The sequence below is a fragment of the Pelmatolapia mariae genome, linkage group LG12 (genome assembly GCF_036321145.2).
Source record: "Pelmatolapia mariae isolate MD_Pm_ZW linkage group LG12, Pm_UMD_F_2, whole genome shotgun sequence".
Classification (NCBI taxonomy): Eukaryota; Metazoa; Chordata; class Actinopteri; order Cichliformes; family Cichlidae; genus Pelmatolapia; species Pelmatolapia mariae.
This window is the reverse complement of record NC_086237.1, coordinates 1546237-1572475: the sequence shown is the minus strand read 5'-3', so window position 1 is coordinate 1572475 and position 26239 is coordinate 1546237. Positions and strand designations below refer to the sequence as shown.

Sequence of the window (26239 nt, the reverse complement as noted above, 5' to 3'; positions counted from 1 at the left end):
GTGCATTTTAACTGGATGATCAAAGTTCTATGCTTGACCTGTCACTTTTCTTTGATGGTTACATTTTTATGATTTTGTCCATTGTTTCCAGGTTAAAACACCTTTAGTGATGAAACTTACAGCGTTCAGGCTGTAGGCTACAGTAAAATGATGGACTTGAGTGATTTGATGGCACGGCCTTCAGAAAGATGAGCACTTTTAGACTGCATATTTTTATATTTTCATATTAAAAAACCTAAAAAAGACAAATGCCATGGAATTTACTTAAAAACAGTAACAGTAACATTCCTTTCCACCACCTAATAAAGCAAATAAATTAAATTGTGTGCTTATGAAACACCTTTCTCTCCATTTACCAGCTTTGTTAAATTCAACACGAGCTCTTTTCTGGGCACATCTGTTAAACGAAGCAGGAACTTCAAAAGAAGCGATTAATTTTGCACCAAAGCTACGCCTACAGCACTCAGCAGTACGAGTTTTGAGCAGCCCTTGAAGGAAGCTCAAAGTTCTCACAGTTTATGTCGGTGAAGTTTGCGAAAAGCTGAGCTTTTGGGGTTTCTTCCGTCTGGGGTTTTGCGTGTTTGTCGCCAGGTTTGGTTTTACTGAGGATGTGAGTGAGCAGTGAGTCACAACGATGTAGAAACTTAACCGGTGACGTGACGGCGATTTCCTTGATTTTGTTGCTCAAATTGTTAACTTGGTTGTTTTGGACATGCAGCTCCTCCTCCCCGAAAACTCATATAAACTTTGATTTTTCTCAACGAGCAGCGACTCCTTATCGTTTCTCTGTGTGGCAAACATGCGGGAAAAGTTGTCACGTTATTTTGGCGCGGAGGAGAAACTTGTGCGAGGACAGAGCGGCTGGACTTCGGCGGCGGTCGCGGTGCTCCTGCTCGGGTTGTTCGCCTCGTCCTGCTGGGCAGAAGAAGCGTCCTGTCACGGGGCGTACGACCTCTACTTTGTTTTAGACAAGTAAGTGAAAACTGCAGACAGAGCTGGTGAACTTTAGATGACTCCTGTCTGATCGTGCTGCGGCAGCATGCATGCGTGTAACTGCTTTTTGTTATGGACTTTGTGTTTGCCTGTGGAGGAGGACCCCTGGGATGTCGGTGGGATAGTTTGGTTAGGGTGGACAGGTTTTCTGCGACCTGATTAGGAATATGAGTCTTCAACATATCCTGTATTTTTGCAAAGGGTTGTTTAAAGTCTGATGGGACCCACTTGGTGCCTGCTACTCCACTTTAGTTTCACTGCAAACTTTATACTCTCTACTCATTCCATTTATTTATCGATTACTTTTTAACATTAACAAAAATAAAATAAATCTACTTATATGTGGTGCTGTTTTGGTTCTGAATGTCAGTTTTAGCTGATTTCTTATTTCCCAAGAGGGTCACATGGATTTCCATGTTAGAGTTGGCAGTTTTTCCAGGCGATGAAGTTTTAACATCCAAACATGCAGTTTGGAGTGGCCTGGCCTGAACTACGCATCTGCCTGAATCCCATCTGTTGACATCAGTGGCAGACCCCAGTCATGCTGACAGGGGTAAAAATGTGTTGTTACAGAAATGGGGTTGGACAGGGGGAGGGAAACGTAACAAACGAAACCACTTTAAAAGCCAGCGAGTTGTGATAAAAATGAATTGACATGTTATGGTTAACTATACAACTGAAACACAATAATCAACTGTGAAGTGATGGAGCTAACAGGGTCCAGTCTGGTTGCTGTCTCACACACACATCCACGCATGTTTTAAATTCATGTTTGCAAATAGAGAGCTAGGAGTCATCTAGTTTTTGCATCATAGATGTCATCCATCCTGGTAACATCTCCAACACTCAAGTTGTTTGGATGGGATTCAAACTGGATTTCTAACTGTTGCTGAAGTTTGTATGTGCGAGGTGACTGATGGATACAGTCAGCTCTAATGAAGCTTCCCTGTGCTTTAAATGTACTGTTGTTTTGCTAGAGTGCTTAAAGCTGTGCATGTAAAAGACCTTATCACTGAAGGTGATTACAAGTTTCATTTGCCATAACTCCCAGTACAAAGAGGGAATACGCATGGCAGCGTGCAAACTGATCACTCCTGGCACTTGCTTACTTTGGTGTTGTTATGGCTAGCTGGATATCTTTTAAATTCTTTGTAATCTGGTACAAGTGGAGACTGGTTCATATTCAAAGTGAATAAGCTGCCGGCACGAGTCTGTGTTCAGGTCTACTGATATCTCAAAAAAACATCAATGAGATCCTGGCAGGAATTTACTAGTGTGATAAAACCTACTTCAGTATCACATTTTCTTTTTCTTTTTCCAGAAGTATAACAGTCTTTATTTTCTTGATACATTTAGGAGAAGACTACAGCAAGTCGGGAAAGTATAAAAGGTTATATTTACTGTGTTAGCATCCCGTTCATTCTCACAACAGCAAATATATCAGCCCTAACTGCGGCTTAAGAGTCATGTACATAGTTATGCAAGGCAAATTGCACAACAGTTCAAATGATGTATCACATGAATTACAGCATGACAAAGGATGATAGATTAGTAACTTCACTAATTTCTGTAGCTGCTGCATCACAGGGTTTTGGGTACCTTAAAAATTAGGCAGTGTGTAAAATCTCACTGCTAGATATCAGAAGTTTGCAGATTTCAATCAACTAAGTTGTGTTTTCTTCTGCCTCCCAATTCAAATACATAATCCTAGTTATGGTGGTCACTGTAGGACAAGCATCTCTGACCCCCAGTCAGCTGTAGTGACTGTCAGTCTGCTGTTTGTTTCGTCTGTTAATATGCAAAACTGTAATATGCAAATATGTAAAGCTTTGTAAAAGAAGTCAGTGGAGCTCACTTTCGTCCAATGATTCAGGTTTTAAGAGTAGGCTTCAAACTTTCCTTTTTGCTAAAGCATATAGTTAGGCCTGGACCAGGTGACCCTGAATCCTCCCTTAGTTATGCTGCAATAGGTGTAGGCTGCTGGGGAATTCCCATGATGCACCATGTATTTCTTCTTCAGTCACCTTTCGCACTCACTGTGTGTTAATAGACCTCTCTGCACTCAATCACACTTATTATTAATATCAGGCTCTCCTCCACAGCATGTCTTTGTCCTGTCTTCCTTCTCTCTCCCCAACCAGTTGCAGCAGATGGCCCCGCCCCTCCCGAGCCTGGTTTTGCCGGAGGTTTCTTCCTGTTAAAAGGGAGTTTTATGTCGCCAAAGTGATTGCTCATAAGAGGTCATATGATTGTTGGTCTACCTTACAAAATAAAGCGCCTTGAGGCGACTGTTGTTGTGATTTGGTGCTGTATAAATAAAATTGAATTGAATTGATACTGAGGTGAGACATTGTGAATATCCTGAACTTTTCTGTCAGTGACTGTGAGCCGGCTTTTCTGAAGTATTGGACTCGGACACTTAGCGAATAAACTCTCATACAATGTGAGGATGTAATAGTCATTTACAGACATTCAGACTCAGCTGACATAATTTCACCTTATAACCAGCTGTTGTTGTTTAGCTGGCTCGTTGTCAGCTGCATGTCTAATCTCCTGTTAGTTTTCAGTGTGAAGCTTTAGTGTTAACTGTAACTAAAAAGTGGAAATGGAAATTGGGATTGCCTTGTAATGTAGAGCCTTCAGTTGGTCTGCAGCTGCAGGAACTTTGGATGCATTAAAAACAGCAGATGATGATTATAATGCATTGGCAGTTTACAGTTTATGTCTCTGGAGATTTCATGAGAGGACTTGAAAAAGGCCTCTGTTTAGCTGTTCGGCTGTAAAAAAGCTTTGATAAATGTTCGGGACTAAGGTCAGATATTTGAAAAAAACTACAAGTGAACTCGAGATCAAGCCTGGGCTGTGACCGCTCAAGTGCATGATACTCTAGGGCTGTCTCTTGGTTATGTGGTGTACTGCTGTGCTTCGTGGTTGCATGTGGTGAAGCGGGTACTGTGACAAACCTCATACCACCACACAAGCGTTACCGTGACCTCATCCAAATTTGAACAAGCAGTTTCGCACCCTGAACGATAACCAAACTTTAACCATAATATCTATGCTATGTTTAAAGAGCATAGTTGGTAACACGTCAGTAACATGTCATGGGCTTTTTATAATGTTATCATTCTGGGAAATGCTGAAATGTTGAGAAGAGGAAGAATGAAGGTTTCTCACCTGTTGCTGTATTGTTTCATTGTTTCAGTATCCATAGCAACAACTATCTGACGTGACAGCAGAGCATCTTCTAATCAATTAGTTAATGTCTTTTAATCATTGATTAAAGTCTTGACTTAAGTCTTTAAAACCTTTTTTATGTGACAGGATCAACTAGTGTGAGTTTTAACACTGATATCCTTTCTAATCCTCGAATACCATTGAAACCACCCTTATGGTGCACCGACAAACCCAGTGCAAGCAGCTTCGAGCAGATGTTGATGCTGTATTACTTCCTGTCTTTCGCACTCTCACAGCCCTGCTGCAGACATCACACATGCAGAGACTTCACAGCCACATTCAGTTCAGCAAAACTGCTTTGCAGAAGTAGTGCCATGCAAAAAGACCTGTATATGAAGGAGAGTTTACAGCCTTGACAGCAACTGTTTTTAATCCCATCCTCCCACGGCTTGGACGTGTGCCATCGTGCTGAGTTGAAACACTGCTCGCCTGGCCCTTTTGTGTTTGACCCACCCTGCCCTGGATAAAATTGCATAATTACAGGATGATGACCAAGGTTTTTTGGCACAATTATGACAGCGTGCACACATCTTTGCTTGTTCAGCATTTCTTTTTTATAAATTTGCCAAATGTGTTGGATTTACAAATGCAAGTTTACATGTTCGAAACGTAACAGGTCTGAACTTTACTGTTTGCTACTTGTCAGCTTGCAGCATCTCTAAGTTTACTTTATCTCTGCAGCTATGATGGCTCTACTTTAGGATTTCCTGGTTGAACTGATAAGGCTGTGCTGTAATCAGCAGCAATCACTGCCTTACTTTTTTCTTTCAAAACCCTTTTCAGATCATCTGTCAGTCACACAGTAACACAAATCATAATCCTTTTGGACTCTATTAGGGAACCAACATTTACAAGTGAGCTTCCTGTTTTATAAATTAGCAGCTGAGTCCAAAAACCCATCGGGAAAGTGTTTACTGAAAGTACAGAGCAAGAGAACTGAGAGCTACTTTCCCATAGACTTCCAGTAGTGCAGTCACCACTGCAGACCATTAGATAGAATGGTTGGTGGCACTTCTGCACTAGCTTCACTTTTTAGCCTCACTTTTCATCTTTTTCCGTTCACACTTGGCAACCAGCCTGTACATCCTCAGTGTGACGTCAAAGAAAAGCAAACACTGATTGAAATGGTTTCTATTCTGCAACAGTGGATTGAGCACACTCCACCTGGAGCTGTATTAGCCTTAAAGATTTATGAACATAAAATTCAAGTATTCCCAGCCTGTTAAATCATTCTGAGATAGTTTATTTAAAATGGAGGATAGCTCAACACTATGAGAGCGACCTCTGCAAACTCCAAGAGCAAGAAAATTCTTGCAAAAGGTGCAACAACACACCAGCTAACCAAAACAGGCTGAAGGAGGAGATACTATCAGCTAATGACTCTGCAGCGCTCGCTAGTTAGACTCCATATCACAGGAAGAGCAAACAGTAGATGGAAATTACTGATTTGGTTATTTGGTGAAAAAGCAGAGTTAGCTGGTTTAAAAGCTCGACCCAAGATAAAACATCTCACTTTTTTGAGTTTTGTTGCATGACAGTATTGTGCAGGTCCTGATGAGTTATAACATTAAGTTACTTTATTCTTTGTCTTGATTCATGCTCAATCATCCAGGAAAGTAAATCTCCAAAAGTTGATTCTGTTCATCTGGACGTAGCGTTTTGTGGGAGAAACGTTTTGTCACTCATCCAAGTGACTTCTTCAGTCTCAGCTGACTGCAGGTTTCCCCAATCTTATAAACAGTACATTTGCATAATGACTGAAACCAGCTCCTGGTTTCCTTGATCCTTGTTCCTTGATCATTAATATGCAAATTGTAATGACCGTTGATCAAAGACCATTGATCACTGATCAATGGCCACGAGTACCATTCACAGAGAGTTGGGGAATGGCTGCAATCACAGCATTGTAAGATGGTGACAGATGTACCCTTAGGCCCCCTCCTCGATTCAGAGATGGTCTTTCCCTTTTCATGTAAATGGCCTCCTTGACTCCGTGCTCAAACCAGCGTTCCTCCCTGTCCAGGATGTGTACATCATTGATCAGCGGTGCTAGTTTCAGTCATTGTGCAAATGCACTGTTTATAAGATTGGGGAAACCTGCAGTCAGTTGAGACTGAAGAAGTCACCTGGACGAGTGACGAAATGTTTCTCCGACTGAAAACGCTACGAACAGAATCAACTTTTGGGATTTACTTACCTGGGTGATTGAGCATGCATCAAGATATGCAAATTCATCTTGTGAAATTTGGCACCAGTTTATAAGAGCAAACCCAAATGTTAATACACCAAACAGAAAACACTCAGAATAAGATGTCTTTATTGTTATGAACACATAAGTAGATTAGGTTGGGAGCTTAATGCAAATAAACATTCAAAATTATAAATTTTTTAAAACCAAAAATGACAACAACTTAAAACATGTTTGTTTACTCCAGCCAGTTATGAGTTATTATACCCAAGCATCGCACTGAGCAAAGATGATGACATTGAGATCCTCCAGAGGTGATTCTCATCCCTTTAACTATTAAACCAATGTTTAGCCACAAAGAACTCACTTAATTATATGCAGAGTCACCAGCGTTGTCAAAGTAGAGTAAAACTCTTCTTTATTCTTGCCTCTTTCCTCCGCTGTGTGACCTTGTCTATGGGCAGCAGGGAGGAGAAAGAGGTGGCATGAAAGATGAGCCTCCTAACGGTCAAACTCTTCTTTTTTATGTTCTCCGTACATACATAGAATTGTAATTATTGGTTTAATTACCTCTTTGTCGTTACATCAAGGGCACATTTTACACACTTTGTTCATTGTGGTCAGACCGACTTACTGAGGGGTGAGAGGGGCCAAGGGCTATAGGTTCACACCCACCTTGGAAAATTTATGTGTCATTTTGGCAATTACCAACTCTTAATTAGTTTTAATGAGACAAAAGACAGTAGAACAAGCACTCGCACCTTATTCCATCTTTCTCTGCACTTCTTGTAGAGCTCGTCTGTGTAACGAAAGGTTGCAGAAGTGGGCCTGTCAGACATCAGAGAACTCCCGTGTTACTAAACTGCACAAATTAACTGGATTAAGTTAAACTGCATTCTGTTGCCTCAACCTCTACCCGGTAACTTCCTGTTAAATTTCAGATCTGTTGGCCAAGTACATTTGTAGAGAGGCAAGCCTCGTGTGAACGTTGGAGGATTCTAACAGCTGAAGTGGCTGCTGTAGTACACAGACTTTGCACAATTATCCAGCATGTGGCTGGTGTTAAATGTCCAACTGTGGTTGTGGTACAAAGCACAAATACTGTACAGTATTTTACTCCCCAGCACACAATCTGCTGCAACCGATGAGCTGTGAGCTGACTGTTGTTTTCTTGTTTTCAGGTCTGGAAGCGTTGCTAATGACTGGCGTGAGATATATTCCTTTGTGAAGAACCTTACTGACCGGTTTGTGAGGCAAGTATGATATTTTCCTATTTTCTCATATCTCACGGATGTTTATAAAGAAAGAGGAATAAGTTGGGGAAAATGGAAGAAGGCCTTTTATTCTGTTTTACATCTGTTTGACATCAGCATGGTGGTTTTATGGGATAAATGTCTATCACTCAAGCGCTCACACCGTTACTTCCAGCCAGTTGCACAGATTTAAATGACTTCCCACCTGTTTTACAAACTATCATTGTGCAGAATCTATGGCATCCGTCTTGCTCATAATTCATTAAAAAGACAAAACGGCAGAAACCGGCTTGAAACGTTCAGCTTGCATAACGTTTGAGTCAAACGGCGCCTGCCAGCACAGTACAGACGGTAGCGACCCAGCCAGAATGAAGTGGTTGGTTGAAGAAAATAGCAAAGGCACCAGGTGGGAGTGGGTGGCAGAGAGGAGCAGTCTTCTGGGCTGTGAGAATGGCCATTTGCACCAGGGGGGGTCCGGCTCCACACTTATCCCCTGCTTCCACCACAGAACGGCTGACAGGCAGACAATGTACAGTAAAGCAAAAGAACACTGGAAGGCGATGAGGACAATCTGCTAAACAATGCTCGCTCACCAAGAGCACTTCTGTTCCGCCATGTGGAGCAAACTGGACTACTTCATCACCCCCCTCCACCATTCTCAAAGAAAAAAACCCAACACCACCCTCTGATTTGTCCTTGGCATCAACTGCGTCTTTATCCCAAGTCTTTCTTAGAAATAAGAAAAGATCCCAGTACTGCTAAAGAGGTAACAAATAACATCTTAAGCTCCAGTGAAAACCCAAAGTTCGACGTTAAGTCACCACCCACGATTTCTCATCCGTGACTTGCGTGCGGTTAGTTTTTAGTCCACATATGAGTCCCGAAACTTGCAGACAGGATGTGGATGTATACGGCTGCTACCGCTCCCTGCCAAATCTGGCCGTGTGGCTTAAAGATTGTGCTATTTTTGCGGGGGAGGATCGCGACTGGGCCATGTGTCATGTGGGTGAGAAATATCAGCACCTCTCCTTATGCTCTGAAGGCTTCGGATCTCTGAAGGAAACACTTAATTATCTGAAGTTTAACTCGCTCTGTGGGATGGCATCCGTGTGCTTTCTGTCTGTAGCAGAGGTGGGAAGTAACCGAGTGCGTGTAATCGAGTACTCACCAGAGTATTGCTTAAGCGACGCAGAAGTACTCTTACTTTAGTTACTTATAGCATCCTGTGATTTCACGGTTGCACGATGTTTTTCACCCTAAATTGTGTCGCTGATTGGAATCCACATATGACGAGGTCGATCGCGTCGCTGTTACCTTTATGATTGCGCAGGATAAAAACTTTAAGCTTGCAGTGTAACATAATTCTGTCTTTCAGTTGACTTGGACGTTTCGCTCTGTAGCTTGCAGTTTGTCTGTGGTCTGGTCTTTTTTACACCATCAAACAGTTGATGCTTGAAAAGTTAAACTGTAGGACACCAGCCTCACGCTGACACGTCTGTTTTTCCAGCACTTCTTTATTTTAATTTAACAGGAAAATGTGTTACAGTGAATGCCACATTTAGCATGAATGTCTCTCAATGCGGTCACTTCTCAAACCCAATTCCTTGTAATCATATTTTTAGGTGGCTGTTGGCAGAAATATTTCTTTCATCACTAGTATTTTTAAAATAAAAAATCCCTTGTAGATGTTCTCTAAAGGTTTAGTGTATATTTAATTTGCCTGCTCAATATTAAGTGCTCCTTTTAACCAACAACCCATCACGCCGTTGTGATTGATTTCAGTATTCTAGTGAGTACGAGTGAAAACGTGTCACGCCCTGCTGCTGGTTACTTAAAGCTTCTTTGGATTTTAGTTTGGTAACTGAATTTTATAGTGAAACCTTACACCCTAAAAAGGAAATGCATTTGTAGTTTATGTTGGCTTAAATAAAAATATTGAGAAATCATTGTTTTTTTAATATTAAAACTAAATAATTCCCCCAGTACTCGTCAGATCTTGTCATTTTTCAAATCCAGCTTAGTCAGAGCTTATATCTATATATGAAAATATGGAATTTTAAATATTCTATTTCATGCATTTCTCGTTTTATGTCTTTAATTTCAGTTCTAATGTAATTTTATTATCCCCAGTTTTGGGGAATGTCACCATGGCCATGTCTTCGTCCCTGCGTCGGTGTGTACAGGACTCAGAAACCAGCCATGTTTGTTTAAAAAAATAAATTATTAATAATTCATGAGCCGGCGAGCGAGTGCTCGGAGATGACAGAGCGGTACTGAGTGTAAACAGCACTGGCTGTACTGCGAACACTTGACGCCACACTGTTTGGTCAGACACACATCAAAGTGTCCAACGTGTCGTTTAACACCCTTAAAAAGTCACAGGTACAAAATATATAGATTCTATACTATATTTGCACCTCTGTGTGTGCGAGCGCATGTGTGTTTGTGTTTGTTCGTGTGTTTATGCGTGACTCATTACCACAACATGTTTCCTGTCTTATTAATCACTTCCTCAGTCCCACAGAAGCTGCTTTAAGTCATCCACTAATATTAGTTGACATTAAAAGAGCCCCTTCTGTTTGGTTCATTATTAATGCGTCTTTAATTCCCTTTAACTGAACTGAACTCATGTAAAAGCTTTATATAACACTGTCTGTCACACTGACACATTCCCAGCTAGTCTAAGAACTTCACGTGTTTGATTGTGGCCGCGATCGTTTGATAAAGACGACAAAGGACAGAAGTACACAATTTTTTACAGGATAATAAAACGTATCATATTGCAGGATTGTTTTAGTTGTTATTATTTAAAACAAGCAACTAAATGAGACATTTAGAGTATTGTTTCTGTTTGTTTATTTAAAACGAATCCCTGTTCACTTCTGTTTTTCAGTCCGAGAATGAGAGTCTCGTTCATCGTTTTCTCTGCCCAAGCCAAAGTCCTGCTGCCTCTGACTGGAGAAAGGTACCGAACTCTGAAGTGAACCCTAAATGGCACACATATGTACATAAGTACAGCTCATTGTTTTTATTTTTTTTTTATTTTGGTTTTATCACCAACTTGGCAGCAGCTTTCAGATGATGTTGTAAGAAGCTTTCAGAGTTTTCCACACTCTCCAAACTCAGTCATCCTTTATTTAAGATAAGATAAGACTTTATTGATCCCACAGCGGGGACATTGGTGCGTACCACAGCTCAGGTACAGATAGAATATAAAGTGTATACAATAAAGTCAAGAGTCAAGAAATGCAAAATCAATAAGATAATAAAATATATACATATATAAAACAAAGAGTGTGTTATGGATAGAGGGTTGTGGAAATATGCAAATAATACATTTCAACTATTCTACCACTGCTATTACTATGTAATTAACAGATATCTATAAGTATCTATAAGTATAGACATGTATATGCAAATACACATACACTGTACTCACTAAATATATATATATATATATATATATATACATACATACATACATACATATATATACATACATATACATACATATATATACACATATATATATATATATATATACACGTCAACACATATATAAGGTGCCTTATGCATGAAGTGGTAACTGTAACTTCATGCATAACTGCTTCTTTTTTTTAATTAAAATTGCAGAAGGGTTTTATATTTTAATGTTGGAATTGAGCATTTTCACGTTTTCATCATCCTAAAAAGCTTAAATGTGAGGACCGATGATCTGCATGATAACTATTGATTTAACATTTAAACCCAAAAAAAGAAAAATGTTTATTTACTTGATCTGAATTCCAGTTCTTTAAATTAATATTAAATACTTTGACACTGAATAAAAGCATTTTTAAGTGTCTTTTATTTTTTGGTTTTTACCATTTTAGGGTATAAATAATTTGGCAAGTGGTTTACTGTTATATTTTTATCTGCACTGTCATCAAAACCATATCTAATTTAGCACCATTTTAAAAAATGACATAAATACACTTTAGACAAAAGTGTGATGTGTGTTATTTCTGGAAAGTGAAACTTCGTTTTAATATCAGATTAAGAAAACAGGGGATGCACAGATGATGTGAAAAGACACTGGCATCTGCACTGGAAACATTTTGGAACATGGCTGATGCTGAGAGTTGTTATTATGAAGAATAAAATAAGTGGTTTTTAAAGATGTTGGAAATGTCTTTGTTATCTTTGAACATTAAGCCAAACAGCAAAACTGATGCGAAGAACAAGAACAGTAGCCACCAACGTTAAATGGTGGCGTAACTGTAATGATGATATTGCAGTCAACAAAGCTGATGTTGGCCAGAATAGTGAGTGTCATCATGTAGCTGCTGTAAAGACCTTTTACACATCAGTATCAGTACTGCCAGAGAACACGCTGAAATGTGATTCGGTGTCAACACGTGGCGTGAGCCGCTAAGCGTTTCTTTATATCGTCAACATTTTTAGACACAAGATTGAAGAAGGTCTGCGGCTTCTGAAAGATGTGACTCCAGCAGGTGAAACGTATATGCACAAGGGAATCGAACAGGTTAGTTTTCTCTCCTTTTACTTTGTAAAGTAATCGTAAAACACAAATCTGATAAAATGCTCGTCACCGATCTGATCTTGCAGGCCACCGAGCAGATAAAGCAACAGTCGGTCAAGTCCTCCAGCATCATCCTGGCTCTGACGGACGGGAAACTTGCGGTTTATGTTCATGAACTGACTGTAAAGCAGGTGATTTTCATTCTGACCACAGCTCTAAATGTAGCTTATCTCCCCCCTTCCCTTGCTTTCTTACCTCAGCGTAGTTTAAAATTAAACTCTGCATTTTTCCTCATTCAGAAAATAAAAACCTTTTTATTACTTATTCATTTGCAGAAGTATCTGTTCATCTGTTTATTTGCACTCTGTTTCATGATGTTTTTTCTTTTTCTTTTTTTAAATTTCAACCTGTTGCACATCATCCACGCATTTATTTGAACTGCAGGCTGACGAAGCGAGGAAATATGGCGCTCGTGTTTACTGTGTGGGTATCAAAGACTTTGATGAGCAGCAGGTAAGAGGGCTTTAGTCTTAATCTAAACATAAGACGAGTCTGTCGCTGAATGTGTGCTCAGTGATTCCGGTTCTGGTGTAAGACACATTGGCGTGTTGGAAGAGTGTCAGAAAAAGGTAAACAACATCAGTGCTTTTACCTGTGCGGAAAAACCAAGTGAAGTAGTAGGACACCTAAACATGTTCTCTCTGTCAAACTTTCACCTTTTAAACTCTTGAAGGTGGCCGGAAAAAATAATAATAATTTACATTAAAGCAGAGAACAGAGTCTTCGTGACCTAAAGCTTGAGTTCATGCCAGGAACACCGGATGTACAGTTGAGGGAACATATGAAGTCTTTGGAATTTCCAGGATTTCTGCATCGATTACTCTTAAAATGTTGATGATTCTTCTTCTGTTATTATAGACAAACACCAGCTGAAAATACTTCTAACATATAAATAGTTGTGCTTTTTCTGCCTTTCTGAATGCTTCATATAACTACTTGATGATGTGGAGGAGCTTTGGACCTGGAGCCATATTTCTGGGATGTCTTCATCCCTGTCAGCTTGATCAAATTGTAAATTCAGTGTTTACACATCGATTTCAAGGAGTAGGAGGATGCAGCAAAGCAAAACCAAACCATGATGCTGCCTCCGTCATGCAGAGCGCACTTCCTTTAGTCCTCCACTGTACCACTTTTTACAGGAAAGTCCAGCTTTAGTCTCATTTGCTGGAACCTGAGAGATGCTGCAGTATTTATTTGGAAAGTTTCCTTTGGTTTGTGTCAGTTACTGCGGACACAACCCCTCAGTTCCTTTCGCTTCTTCAGGTCTGAGCTTATAGTGTTTCGTTTTTTCAGGATCGCCTCTGCTAACTGCAGCAGTGCCTGGTTTTCTTCCATTTGTAGACACTTTATGTTTGTATTAATAAACACTCGCTTCATTAGAAATTCCTCTGTAGACTTTTCCAGCTTCTCGCATCTCTGTGGTGCTTTTGTGAAAGCTGCTGTAATCAAAGCTTAGTTTACACCACCCAGCTATTCTCAAGAAAAGCAGACCTCAACAGTAACCAGACTTTGGATGCCTGTGATTATTAGGAACACCTCAATCCAAGCAGCTCGTGGAGAACTTGTAAGCATAAAGGCTCACTTTTTTTCAGCCTGCAGCATGTTATAGTGAATTCGATTTTTTTAAAAAACACAATTTATCATTAATCAGTGCAGAAATCCGTCTAATACAAAGCTTTTTTTCTTGCACCCGTACGTGTGACCAATTCTCTCATCTTAAATCACTCTTGCTTTTCAGGTGTTGATCTTAACCCTACAATGCCCTTTGTATCATATTTGATACATGAGTTTCTGAGACCTCTGTCTCATCAACACGATTAACACTTCCCATAATTTCAAAATGTTATGGACAAAACTCTTTTTTTTGTCTAAAATTAACATTGGCAACAAAAAGTTGCCAAAAACACCCAATGTATCAAATGTGATACAAAAAATATATCATAAAAATAGATCATACACAGCATGATATAGCAAAAAAAATTGTGGATTTTGTTATAATCTCAGTTATACATCTCAGTTCCAAACAATCAGAATTTTCTGGCTATTTTTTGTTGGGTTGGGTCTTACAGGGTAATATTAGTTTCATTCCCAGTAGTCGGTCATTATTTTCCCAAAATAAGCTGGAATACTCTACATGACTTTCTAGGGCATGATATTTAAATATTTATTCTTTTTTTTAGATTACATGATCAGTTATTACTTTTATACTTTTTATTTTTGGACAAGCTTCCTTTTGAAATGGCATAAGAGGGTGCATAAAGGGCGTGCACACTAATATTTCTGGCTCATCGTGTGTTTATTTTTCACAACATTAAAGAAGATGTGGAAATTTAAACCACTCTGAACTTTAAAATAACATTAAATTGAGGTTAATTACCTTACAAATACTTGATACTAGCAATATGACCAAAAAATAAACTAATACACAGTAAATGAAAGTGTGATCATACAGTAATAGTTAAAGTGTGTTTATACTATTAAGCCAGAGTAAATTCTTAAAGGTTGATTTAGCGTGTCGATGTTTAATGTGTAAACATGCTTCAGCCGAGTTATTCTGTACAAATGTAGGAAAAAAGCCACAATTGTTTGATGTTTTTTACACACGGACAGGCCGGCAGGGCCATGAGGAGATTATATTAAGCAGTACAGAGTACACGGGAGTGTAACTATTAAGGCTTGCTGTGAGCATTTGTTGTAATTAGAAACTGTGGAGTAAAAGCACCATTTCTGTTGGCTGTGAAATCGGTTATTGGCTCCTCACACCGTTCACACTATTTTTATTGTATTTATTATTTGTCTCCGCAGCAAATGATGAGTTTGTGCTCATATCGTAAAGTGACGTCAAGAATTTCTTCCCTCTAATGTCACCGATGCTCAGTGCTGTCTGCACTTTTACTGTCACTCTTCCAACATGGTGGCCTGTCCCTTGTAACCATTGGTAACCATCCTGTGATGAGAACTTAAGTCAAAAACAATGGCAATATTGCTCCCAATTTGTGCTGCAATTTTTTTTTTTATAGTTGAGCAAAGTGTTTGCCACAGTCATGCCATCTGTTTGTCTCCTCCTGCCCATAATATGAAAGGAAAGACAGAGCTCAGTCATAAAGAGGAAAAGAGAAAAAGAAGAAAGCCGTGTTAAATCAGCACTGCTCCCTGTTTACTCCATTCTTTCGTGATACCAACAGCTTGCTGAAATTGCGGACACCAAAGACCATGTGTTTCCTGTCAAAGATGGCTTCCACGCTCTCAAAGGCATTATCAACTCTGTAAGTTTGCCTGACGTCTCTTTTTTTGTGTCTTTGTGAGGTAGCTTTGTCGTTCGTGCTGTAGACTAACAAGCTGTGGGTTTCAGCTAAACCTCTCTTCTCCGTATGCAGGCACAGCTCAGCTGCTAACATAGTGCACGCTGTTTGTCAATTCAGCAATTGAGTAAAGTTGTTTCCTTTGGCGTCGTGGACGTCTCTCACAAATTAGAGCAAAACCTCAGTGGACTTCCTGCTACACTGTTTGGAAAATCTCTGTGGAAATAACTGGTCGTTGTGTCCTCATTTTGCACACAAAGAGGGAAATGTCTTAGCCACTCTGTCGCAAATTACACGCTGGGATGGGAACAAGTAGTCACTGTCCATATAGCATGCGCTTCACGCTGTGTTTTTTATTGTGTCACAAGGCGTGAGTGCAGCAGCAGGGCTTCAGTAGAGCTAATTCTCATTTTTTAGATGATTTTTCAAAATAAAAGCTGGTGTAACCCACCAGTGCGACACAGAAATCAGCAAGTCGCCCTCAGAGAGCGAGAGTCCCTTAGACAGTGTTTAAATGACGTTTCACAAACAGCCGCCTCATCCTCTGCCAGCCAGTTAGTTATACTTTCCATGTGCTGCAGCTTTTAGCCTGAGTGCTGTCAGCCAAGGTGGGGGTTTGTATGGCAACATTTTTACATGAGTCTGAGCCCAGAGTCCTGCAGAGCACTCTGACCCGAGCTGGACTTGCATGAGCTGAAAAGGCCAGCAGTGTTTAGGAAAAGAGCAGAGCTAAATGTTGCTGTCAGACATGCAGCTGGAAGCACACAAAGCCAAAGGGTGCGACTTGTTTCTGTGTGATGCAAAGAACCACGAGCTATGATTGATGGCTCTACTTTTAAAACGACTGTGATGTACAGGAAAGTGCTGCTTTCTACCTTTGTCTTGTGAATGCAAAAATAAATGGGTAAGATGGAGATACTTCATGCCAGTTCTTTATAAATGTGTTAATTTTATAGTTTATTTAGACACAGAAACATATAAAGCTTTTAATTTAAGCACTGCAGCTGCTGTTAGTAGAGTCTCGCGCGTGCATGTGCAGCCACGATTCATTGAAAGCAGCTGTAATTGTTGTTGAACTATTGTTGAGTGTGAGTAACCACAAAGATGAAAATGTTCTCATGTGTAAGTCCAAGAATACTGTCAACTGTAAGAAGTACAGACACCCAGCTTGTAACAGTTGAGATTAGAAGATGAAAGATTTTGGGGTGAAGGGTGAACATGATTACTGATATTTTGAAGAAAATGCTTCAGTCTGTTTATTCTATCAGAAAGAGAGCTTTGTTCACAGGGCACTCTTGCCGCTAAAGGCACATGTGCGTGTTTTTTGTGGTCTCGAGACGCTCCAACCGTTATCCAAAGCGTCTGAAAGCCTGTCCGAGAAAGTCCAGGACAACAACAAAAAAGCTCGTCCCCTCAGAAGAGGAGCTGAGTGCAGTGACGCTTCCAGCATCCAAATGAAACGAGGAGCATTCCTCTCTGATTACTAATACCGGATTCCTGACTAGTTGGCCTTCTTGCTTCTCTGTTGGATTTTGAGGATTTGAGATCATCTGTGCAGCCTTTTGCTGCAGGATCCACCCCGCCTCTGTGACCAGCAGGAAAAAGCTCAGCAAAGTTGGGTTTCTGCACCCTCGTTTATTTCTTCTGCACTGGCCCTTTGTTGTCTGAGCTGCAGGCCTTTTGGGAAAGCCCCAAATTCAACTGCTATCAGTAACTTCCTTTGCTACTGGACTGTTAAACTCTGCACCATTAGTTGTTATCTTGTGGCACTTTACTGCAAAATAATGCATATGACAAAAAGTTCATTACCATATGAACCTTTCCACTTAATTATTTCCACAAAGTGATTAGACCAGCCTCATCCTTGCAGAAACCCCAGCCAGTTACAACACTGGCTGAGATATTTGGATGACTTTGGGTATTTGGACGCCTGCCTCCTTTTCCCTCTGCAGCCCGTAAATAATGTTTGTCACTAGATCCCAGAGAAATGAATAGCTGCTGTTTGAGTTGAAGCAAACGGAGGCCTCTAATCTCAGCATTCAAAGCTTATATTTTAATATCTTCAAAACACCGAGGATCTAGTTTGTGGATCCTCTAACCCAAACAATTTACCAAATTTTCTTTAAGAGTGAAATTTTTCTCTATGTGCGAGATGGAATTTCTTCGAGTGGAAAATTTCACTAGATGGAAAAACAGTGTAATTCCTGAGGTCCTCCCATTATTTTAAGCTTAGGGAGGCAAACAGTCAGTTGTTGTTTTTTTTATTTCCCCTTTTTTTTTTCTCTATCGCACTGCCAACGAAGTAATTAGACCGGGAAAATAGTGGCACAGAGGAACAGCAGCAGATCCTTTTCCCTCCCAGCTGTCATCTACAACCCTCTCCCCTTTTAACAATTCCATATCAAACCGTCATATTTAATAAGGCTGCTGTAAACACTTCCGTCTTCCTCTTCTCAGATTGAAGTTTAACCCAACATCAAATGAAAGGTTCAAGTGTCCTATATTGCAGTTAATATGCTTCTTTTTACTGACTGTGTACTGGGATTTGCATAGTTTGTCCTTTGTTGATTTATTGAATCATAGCCGATAGTGCGGCTCCATGACAGTGGGCTCACACAGGCTCTTTATATGGTAATGCAGGATCCCCGAGGTTTTTAATCGAAGTGAGGAACAGTAATAGTCTTGCATAATTTTCCCATAAAAGCTGACACAGCTGCTGTTCTACCTCCTGTTCTCCTCACCGCTGATATTCAGCGCTCTCCTTTAGCCTCCAGGTCCAGATGAGGAGCAAGACGTTTCTCAGGTGTTGCACTCTAATCTGTTTTCTAAACTTGACAGAGTCGATAACGGTCAGGACTTGATGTATTTATTCTCAGCCCTCAAGCAGTAATGTTTGCGTTTCATTTCCCCTTCCCCTCTTATCCTCAAGATATTAAAGAGATCGTGCACAGAGATCCTGAGTGTGGAGCCCTCCAGTGTCTGTGTGAATCGTAAGTAAATCCTGATCAAGTTTTCGGAACTCCTCCACAGGAATCTTTTTGTTTTTACATATGCTGAATGAAACGATGACATCCTTCCAACAGTGTCGAGCCTGCTCATAGACAAGTAAAACTTTAATGTTGGTAGTGCAAAGTCATATGAGAGGCCATCAGAAGAAAGTCGAAGACTTTTAAAATTTTTCGGATTGATATGTTTTGGGTAAAATTCCTCCTCCGAGCTTGTCTGCTGTTTGCTTACATTCCACAGAGTCCTTTGATATTGTCCTCAGAGGGAACGGCTTTGCCCCCGGACGCAGCAATGAGGGCGTCGTCTGCAGCTTCATCATTGGCCAGCAAACCTTCAGTAAGTGGAGAAAACCCAGAGTTTATATACATACACCATGTAGTGAGGTGCTCAAAGTCTTTTAATGTCATAACTCACTTCCTTCAGGTGGACTTAATTAGACTGGTGTGTGCAGTAAACTGATGGGCGTTAGTTAATCTAACATGGTGAGCATGCAGTATTCAACTCTGCACAGTTATTGATTAATAATTTAAAATGGCTCTTAAATATACAACACAGGTTCCAATCATAGGACAGTAACTCCCCTTTAATGAACTGCTGAAGCCAGATATGTCAGGTATAATCGTGATTACCCATGACCAGAATGATGTCCTGACGAGCTCGTTACATACTGCACAACCGAGTAATCGTTGCAGCTAAGCTGTCAAATGATCATTGGCCCAGTCCTGTTATTCACACAACACATTCACATCTAAAACTTTTGCAAATATTTGCTCAGATTTGTGTTTTTACAGTGTCGTAAGTTTAAATTTTGCTCGTGGTTTTAAAAAAGCTACCAGGGAAGTCGAAAATCATAAAGAGGAAGTCAGCATGCCCGCAAAGGAATTTTTTTTATGAAGATAATATCATGTGGCTGGCTACCACATCCTGTCCATCCAGTCTTTTTTGTACAGAAATATTTTCTTTGCATGACCCGTATTTCTTTGGGAAATATATTTACTGGAAGGAGCAATCTTCTGACTAATGGGTTCAAAATTAAATTGAGTTGAATCTTCCCGTTGCTCACACGGCAGGACCATTTTTTTCACGTCACGTCTTCTGAAATGTCTTCTTTATTTATATGCTGACAAACAGTGTTGGTCAAATTACTTTAAAAAAGTAATTAGTTACTTAGTTACTTTTTGAAAACATGATACACAACCTGAATATGTCATAAAGCAATAGATCTTTCAGCCCAGTTCTATTTTTTCTGCATAAGCCATCATAAAAAATGTAATTACATGAAAAAGCCTCTTTTTAAAAATTGTTTTTTTTAGTTTAAATCTTTTAATTTTATGCACATTGCATCAAGCAAAAATTAAATTATATGCAACAGTCTTTGACCTGAAGAAATTCTTTAACATTTAACCCTATTTTCTGCATATTCCAGCATATAAAGTAAAATATTTTTTTGTGTTTACACTCTTTTAAATAGATGCAAGTAAAACACAGCAGAAAATAAATAAAATCAAAGATTCAGTGGCACTGAGTCCTGTCGCTCTTAAATCTATTGTCACCTGTTTAGCAGGAGTGGGGCAGGTGGAGGTTTGCCTGGTGCCACAGCGGTCATGTCAGTGGGGGGATCCGGGGGTTTCTCTGTGAAGTTCACATTCCCGTGGCAGCGTGCTCGGTGCTCGCTCAGAAGTTTAGGGGGTTTTTTCGCTGTAAAAAGAAGTTTTCTTCCCACGCAGAGTGTACAGCGGACGCTAATGTTTTTGTCACTTTTTACAGAATCAAAACTCAAAGTAATGTGAGTACTTCCACGCTTTAAATGCGGCATGGTCGTTCTCTCTCCCACACTCCACATTATCCATTGTTGATCTACACACGTCTGTTACCATGAATGTCGCACACAAACAAAATCACGGTTTAGTAACGCAGTAACGTAGCGTGCTTACAGGAAAGTAACAGTAATCTAATTACTTTTTTGCAATAGTAATCCCTTATTACTCGTTGCTTGAAAAAAGTAATCAGATAACAGTAACGCGTTACTGTACTGGCGCCTCAATGGACCAATGCGCGATGGGGAGAAACTCCCAACAATAATATGAACCCTTATGAGCAAGCACTTGGCGACAGTGGGAAGGAAAAACTCCCTTTTAACAGGAAGAAGCCTCCAGCAAAACTGGGTTTAGAGAGGGGCTTCCATCTGTTGTTAGAGGGGAAAGAGAAGAGAGCAGAGGCAGATGGGACAAACGGCGCACATGGGAAAGAACAAAGCAACCACCAAACCTTAAAATGTGTACTGTGGACATTTTTCTTCCAAAAATTTGGAAAATAACCCAAAACTTGCAATAATAATTGCAGACTAACCCAAAATCTCAGCAATGCCCTAAAAGCAAACAGTAAGTGTTCCATCTGCACTGAGCTCAGCAAATTGTGTTTAACGTTTTTGTACGCTGCATCCTGGAATAGCTATCTGCACTCTGATTAAAGTTTTCCCCAGAGCCACACTCGCAGTAACAGACACTCCACCCTCCTTCTCCACTGCTATGAATGGATCTTATGTGTGTTCATTTATAGTGGAAAAACTATGAGGATTTATTGTCTTTTAAGGACGTAACGTGAGCGACACAGACATGGAATACCGTATGTGTTGGAAAATCTTCATCTCGCTGAGATGTGAAATATTCAGAGGTCGGAAATGGCAAAACAAACCCGGCCCGGACATGTCTGTTATCTCACTCATCTCAATGATCTGAATTCAACAGAAGGAGGGGGGGATGTACAGTAGGTCACCGCGCTCCTTATTTTGTGCTTGCAGTCTGTTCTGATAAGAAATCCTTTTTTTAGGAAGCAAACGGGATTTGGCACCTAGAGCCAATCTTTTAAAGCTCTCATTTGGCCGTGGGATCTGTGGGATCGGTGACTGCCAATGACAACACTTCCATCCTTGACAAGTTATTTTTGATTTTCAACATTTCAACTTGACTAAAATACTTGGAACATATTTTTTCCCTTTAAAAAATAAATTCATCTGATTTAGGAAGCGGCCATTAGCAGATGTCTTCCTGTTAGTCCTTTCTCAGTTTAGGCTGTCTCACATTCGCCCACTTGGGGCTATTTATTCCCTTACTGGCTTTTGCATGTGTTCAGTCCAGACCTTTTTAACAGTGGGGCACCTTATAATTATGGACAAGCATCATGGCAGCTATGGAACACAGCACATATGTGAAGCAGATGCTTCAGTCAAACCAGTTGGATCCCTCTGTAGAAAAGGAGGAACAAGTTTCAATCATCAGAGTGACCTCTGTGACTGGAGACGCTTCAGGTTTTTGTCAACCTGTGCTGATGAACGCTCTCAGATTATAATCCAATCATTTATTTTATTTTGTGCCCAATCGAGTCCCAGTTCCAAAATCTCATAGGATAAAAAATCCTGAGCATAGAAGAAATGTTCATTAATACAAGTCAGTTAAAATGTGACAATATCACTGATTTTTAGTCAAATGAGATAGAATTGTATACAGGTCTATATAACACAGAGGCTGACAGACGGCTGTTGGTTGCCAGAGAACCCCAGAACTGGCAGGTTCACCATGAGCGGAGGTCATCCTGTAGGGCTCTGGCAGCGCTGCTTTTGTTCCTCCTCTCACAAAGCAGCAGATACCTGTCTTACTGTTGGATTGATGCTGCCCCTCTCCAGCTCTCCTTATGTAACTACTGCTCTGCTGCACACTGTTGAGACTATACTGGGCGAGACCGCAAACCCAACCTGTATTGGACGCAGTTACCATCTCATGTTACCAGTAGACCAGAACTAGAGAACAATCGGTCAGGAAGGTAAGGAGAGAGCAATGGTCTGTGTCCACCACCATCAAAAATTTTTGTCTTGTTTTTGGTCCTCCAGTGGACCTGTTGTGTTTTAAATCACACCAGAGCAGGTGAAATGGATTCGTGATGGTTTACACTTTCTAACGGGACAGTTTAGTTTAACTGGCTTTGTGTTACACCGTAATGATCGAGGGTTTCCTTCATGTTTGGGCTGTGTAGACAGCACAAGCACAGATACATAAACAGATACTGTGTTACAATCCGTAATCCATACTTACCTCATTAAACAATCTGCAAAGTTAATAATAAAACTTTTTTTTTATTTCTTCCAGCTGAGAAGCCGAGCACGGTGCATAATGATTATCTGCAGTGTCCCGCCCCGAAGCTCTATGAAGTCGGACAGTAAGTAGGACGTTGTTTTATTGTTGGAGGAATTCCATTATTGTCGTATATGGAGAAGCCGTCACAAACAGTGGAATCTCTGCTAACAGTGATGCTAAAATATCAGAGAAAGCTTTATGTAATATAGTGTAATGCATCATATTGTTGTAAATGTTGTGTAACTGTTCTATTTAAACCTTTTTGTTTGAGTCATGAAGAGGAAAGATCAATTTGACTGAGTGTAATTATTTTATTGTAATCGTGATTTGAAAATCAGATACATCACCTATGACAGATGACATATGTGTCAGTCATGTGTGCGGTGCTGTCCACAGCTGTGGCTTTGATGTTTTTATTACACACTTTCTTTATCGAAACAGCGTTTTAACGTTTGGCTCACTCACTGTCAGTTTGCTTGAGAAAGGTTGAAGGGTTTTTTCTTACATCTCTTCCTTACTTTTTACATTTTAAGTAGTTGCCTAGGTAACGTGATGACATCACTATGTCCACAGAGATGAAACCCCTCACTGACCTAACATGTACTTGTGTGCTAAGTTTGGTTGCTCAACAACTGATCGGGCAGAAGTTCATGTGTGTATCATGTAGAGCTCCAACACAACAGACCTCCAGATATGATGCAAAGGCGAGGTCAGCTAGAGGTTATGCTTCCGTGCACACCTTTAATTTAATTAAGACATTTAAAATTATTCAAGGTAAATATACATACACTTCAGTATATTCTTTTTTTGCCATAACACTTGGTGAGCATGAACAAAAGTGAACTTTCTTGGCTGTAAATATTCACTGTGTGTGGAAATGCAGCAGTGTCTTCAGGAAGCATGTTCTCAGAAACATATGACATGATATATGCAGCTCATTTGTGTTTCTATAGATACATTTATGTTTTCATCTTGGCACGATGACAAGAAGAGACGTGTGAAGTCTCAATGACAGGATCGCGCTGGCGTCTACAAATAGAGATAATCTAAATAGATTCAATATGCTGCCCTATAAATTGTTACGGCAAAGGAAAGAAAGGAATGTTGTGTACGATAAATGCCAGATCTCAGTGTTTGTTTTTCAGCTTTGTATTGAATTCGGGAAGCTTAACTCAGTCGGTGAATCATATATAAAGTCACGTCCTTTGTAGTAGTTACTTCCCCTTTCTGACATTACCCACATCAAGAATCTTCCCCCCAAAAAAGCAAACTTCCCTTTTCTGGAGAATTTAAGCTTCTTTTGTGCAGCTCAGGTCTCTGTGTTTGTTTGTTTTCTTCTTATTTTTATTTAAATCTATCACACGTCTCTAAAGTTTTACTGAAACATTGAAGTCTTGGTTTCTCTCGTGCACATTTTCTATTTTTTTCCACTCAGTTTTTCAAAAGTCTTTTGTGCAAATAATCAGCTCCTAAGTCTGTAAATTAGCTGTATGTTAAAACGCTAGCGTAAAGACGCAGTAAACAGTGTAGAAGAGACAAACAGCCCATACATACAAGCCGCAAACACTCGAGTGAAAACAGTGCAAATACGCGTTTATTCCAGCCTGCGTTGCTATTGTTTGATTTTAACGGCATCTCTTATAATCCCAAACCATAGCAGATGATCACTAAGGCATTATAGATGGAACAACAGATTTTAATGTCCTTGCTGACTGCAATCCAATCAAAAATGTATGATTATGAGTGCCGCTGGCTCCTGAAGGTCTTCCAGCTCCAAATGAGATTGTGTATAATACAGTATGACGGCGGCGATGCCGTAACTACACCGATTCAACTTGAACCTCACCTCAGTTAATCCACTCATGTCAAAAATCTAAAGTGTTCATGAAAACATGATATTTTCAGACATTCTTTATCATCAACAGTCATTTTTTTAATATTTTATACCCAAGAGAAACAGTGGCCTAAACTACAGAGAAGAGATGGAAAAATACACATACAGAGTCTAAGAAACATCATTTAAATGCAAACACATACATCAATGCATTAATAACACAGGTCTGAAAAAAAATTATTTTCAGTTGCATGAGATATTTTTGGTCAATTTTATGGATTTTAGGGTGCTGAATCCAAAAATGATCTCCATTTCCATCCATCACGTACAGTTTTTTGCAAAACACAAGGAGTTTACATTAAATAAACTACAGCAGCGATGAAAAAAATCAGTTTTTTATTACAAGCAACTACGCATAATTTTTCCGAGATTCCTTACCTTTCACTATGAGCAAAATAAACCTGTTAGGACCTGCTGCCCCCCCCCCCAATTCCTCGCATTTTCTGTTTGTATTTCTCTTGAGTCTCGCTTTTAAATTAATGTAAGAAATCATTATTGGATGTGGTTTTTTGACTCAAGTATAGATACCAGATTTCAGTTTAAACTATGCACTTAATTACACTAAAAGCATGAGTTTGGCAAGGAAACCTATCGAGATTCAATTCAATTCAATTTTATTTATATAGCCCCAAATCACAACAACACTCGCCTCAAGGCGCTTTATATTAGACCCTACAAGATGGAATTTTAAAAATATTTTTCCTGGTTTCAGCGAGTAAAAATCTATAAGACAGTCAAAAAATCCTATGCAGTTTTTTGGTTGCAGACCTGTACAGTACAGAAGCATGCATTTAAAAAACCCTCAGTGTTTTTTGTACTGCTTATAGATGGAATTGGTTATTTTTCTGTTTTATTTTCAATGTATAAAAGCTAAAAAGATCTTTTCATGTTTTTATAAGGGAGTAAAAAGATCATTTACATCACTATATAACTATCAGTTGTTTTGATTGTGGATAAATCTATCAAGTCGTTATTTGATGGATTTAATAGATTTATCCTTGTTTTCTCAATTGAATGCCACAAAAATCCCAGATCCCAGATTATATGGTTAGGTACCTTTAAATCTCTTCAACCGGGAAGAATTCAGTGATTTTAATATAAAAAAACATAAATTCTTATATTTTGGAAATTTGAAAGATCATTTTGGCCATTTTGCATAAAATAAAATGATATTAGATCATAATTATAGCTGGTTATTTATTGTCTGATTATTTTAGCACTGCAATAACTGAACAGAAGAAGGAGCCTGAAGTTGAAAAGGTTTCTTAAGAATTCTAGAAAGGTCATTTGACACGTCTGTAATTTTTTACTGCACAGATGAAGTTGTGAAGTCATGCATATATTTTATATTTTTATAGAGTTTTGAGAAGCGTTGAGGATTTCTCAGCATTTCAAAGCGTCTGCTGGACTTTGTCCAGGTTCTTTCTCCTGAGTCGAGGTCAGGGCAGCCAAACACAATGTTTTGGTTCAGCCTGTAAAAAGATGAAGCGGACTCCCTCCATCACAGGTCTCCAGCACCTGATATGACCTGAGCTGACACTGATGTTACGTACCCGCCATTTGCAAAAGGCCTGCTTAATTAACTCTTGGCTGCCGATGATGACCCATTAAGTAGTTAGCTGGTACGGGTGGTGAGTAAACACATCTGCTGGAG

At 39.7% G+C, this 26239-nt stretch overlaps 1 protein-coding gene across 1 annotated transcript in view; it reads left to right on the top strand.

The window, feature by feature from the left end:
- Positions 1-488: 488 nt before the first annotated feature.
- antxr2a (ANTXR cell adhesion molecule 2a) overlaps positions 489-26239 on the top strand; it is an 82771-nt gene continuing 57020 nt past the window's right edge. The window contains exons 1-10 of the mRNA XM_063490268.1: positions 489-972; positions 7600-7671; positions 10565-10636; positions 12115-12196; positions 12280-12384; positions 12638-12706; positions 15439-15519; positions 18485-18545; positions 18802-18897; positions 22704-22773. Of these exons, the coding sequence (XP_063346338.1) occupies positions 800-972; positions 7600-7671; positions 10565-10636; positions 12115-12196; positions 12280-12384; positions 12638-12706; positions 15439-15519; positions 18485-18545; positions 18802-18897; positions 22704-22773 (881 nt within the window). The 5' untranslated portion in view covers positions 489-799. The remainder of the gene's footprint in view (positions 973-7599; positions 7672-10564; positions 10637-12114; positions 12197-12279; positions 12385-12637; positions 12707-15438; positions 15520-18484; positions 18546-18801; positions 18898-22703; positions 22774-26239) is intronic.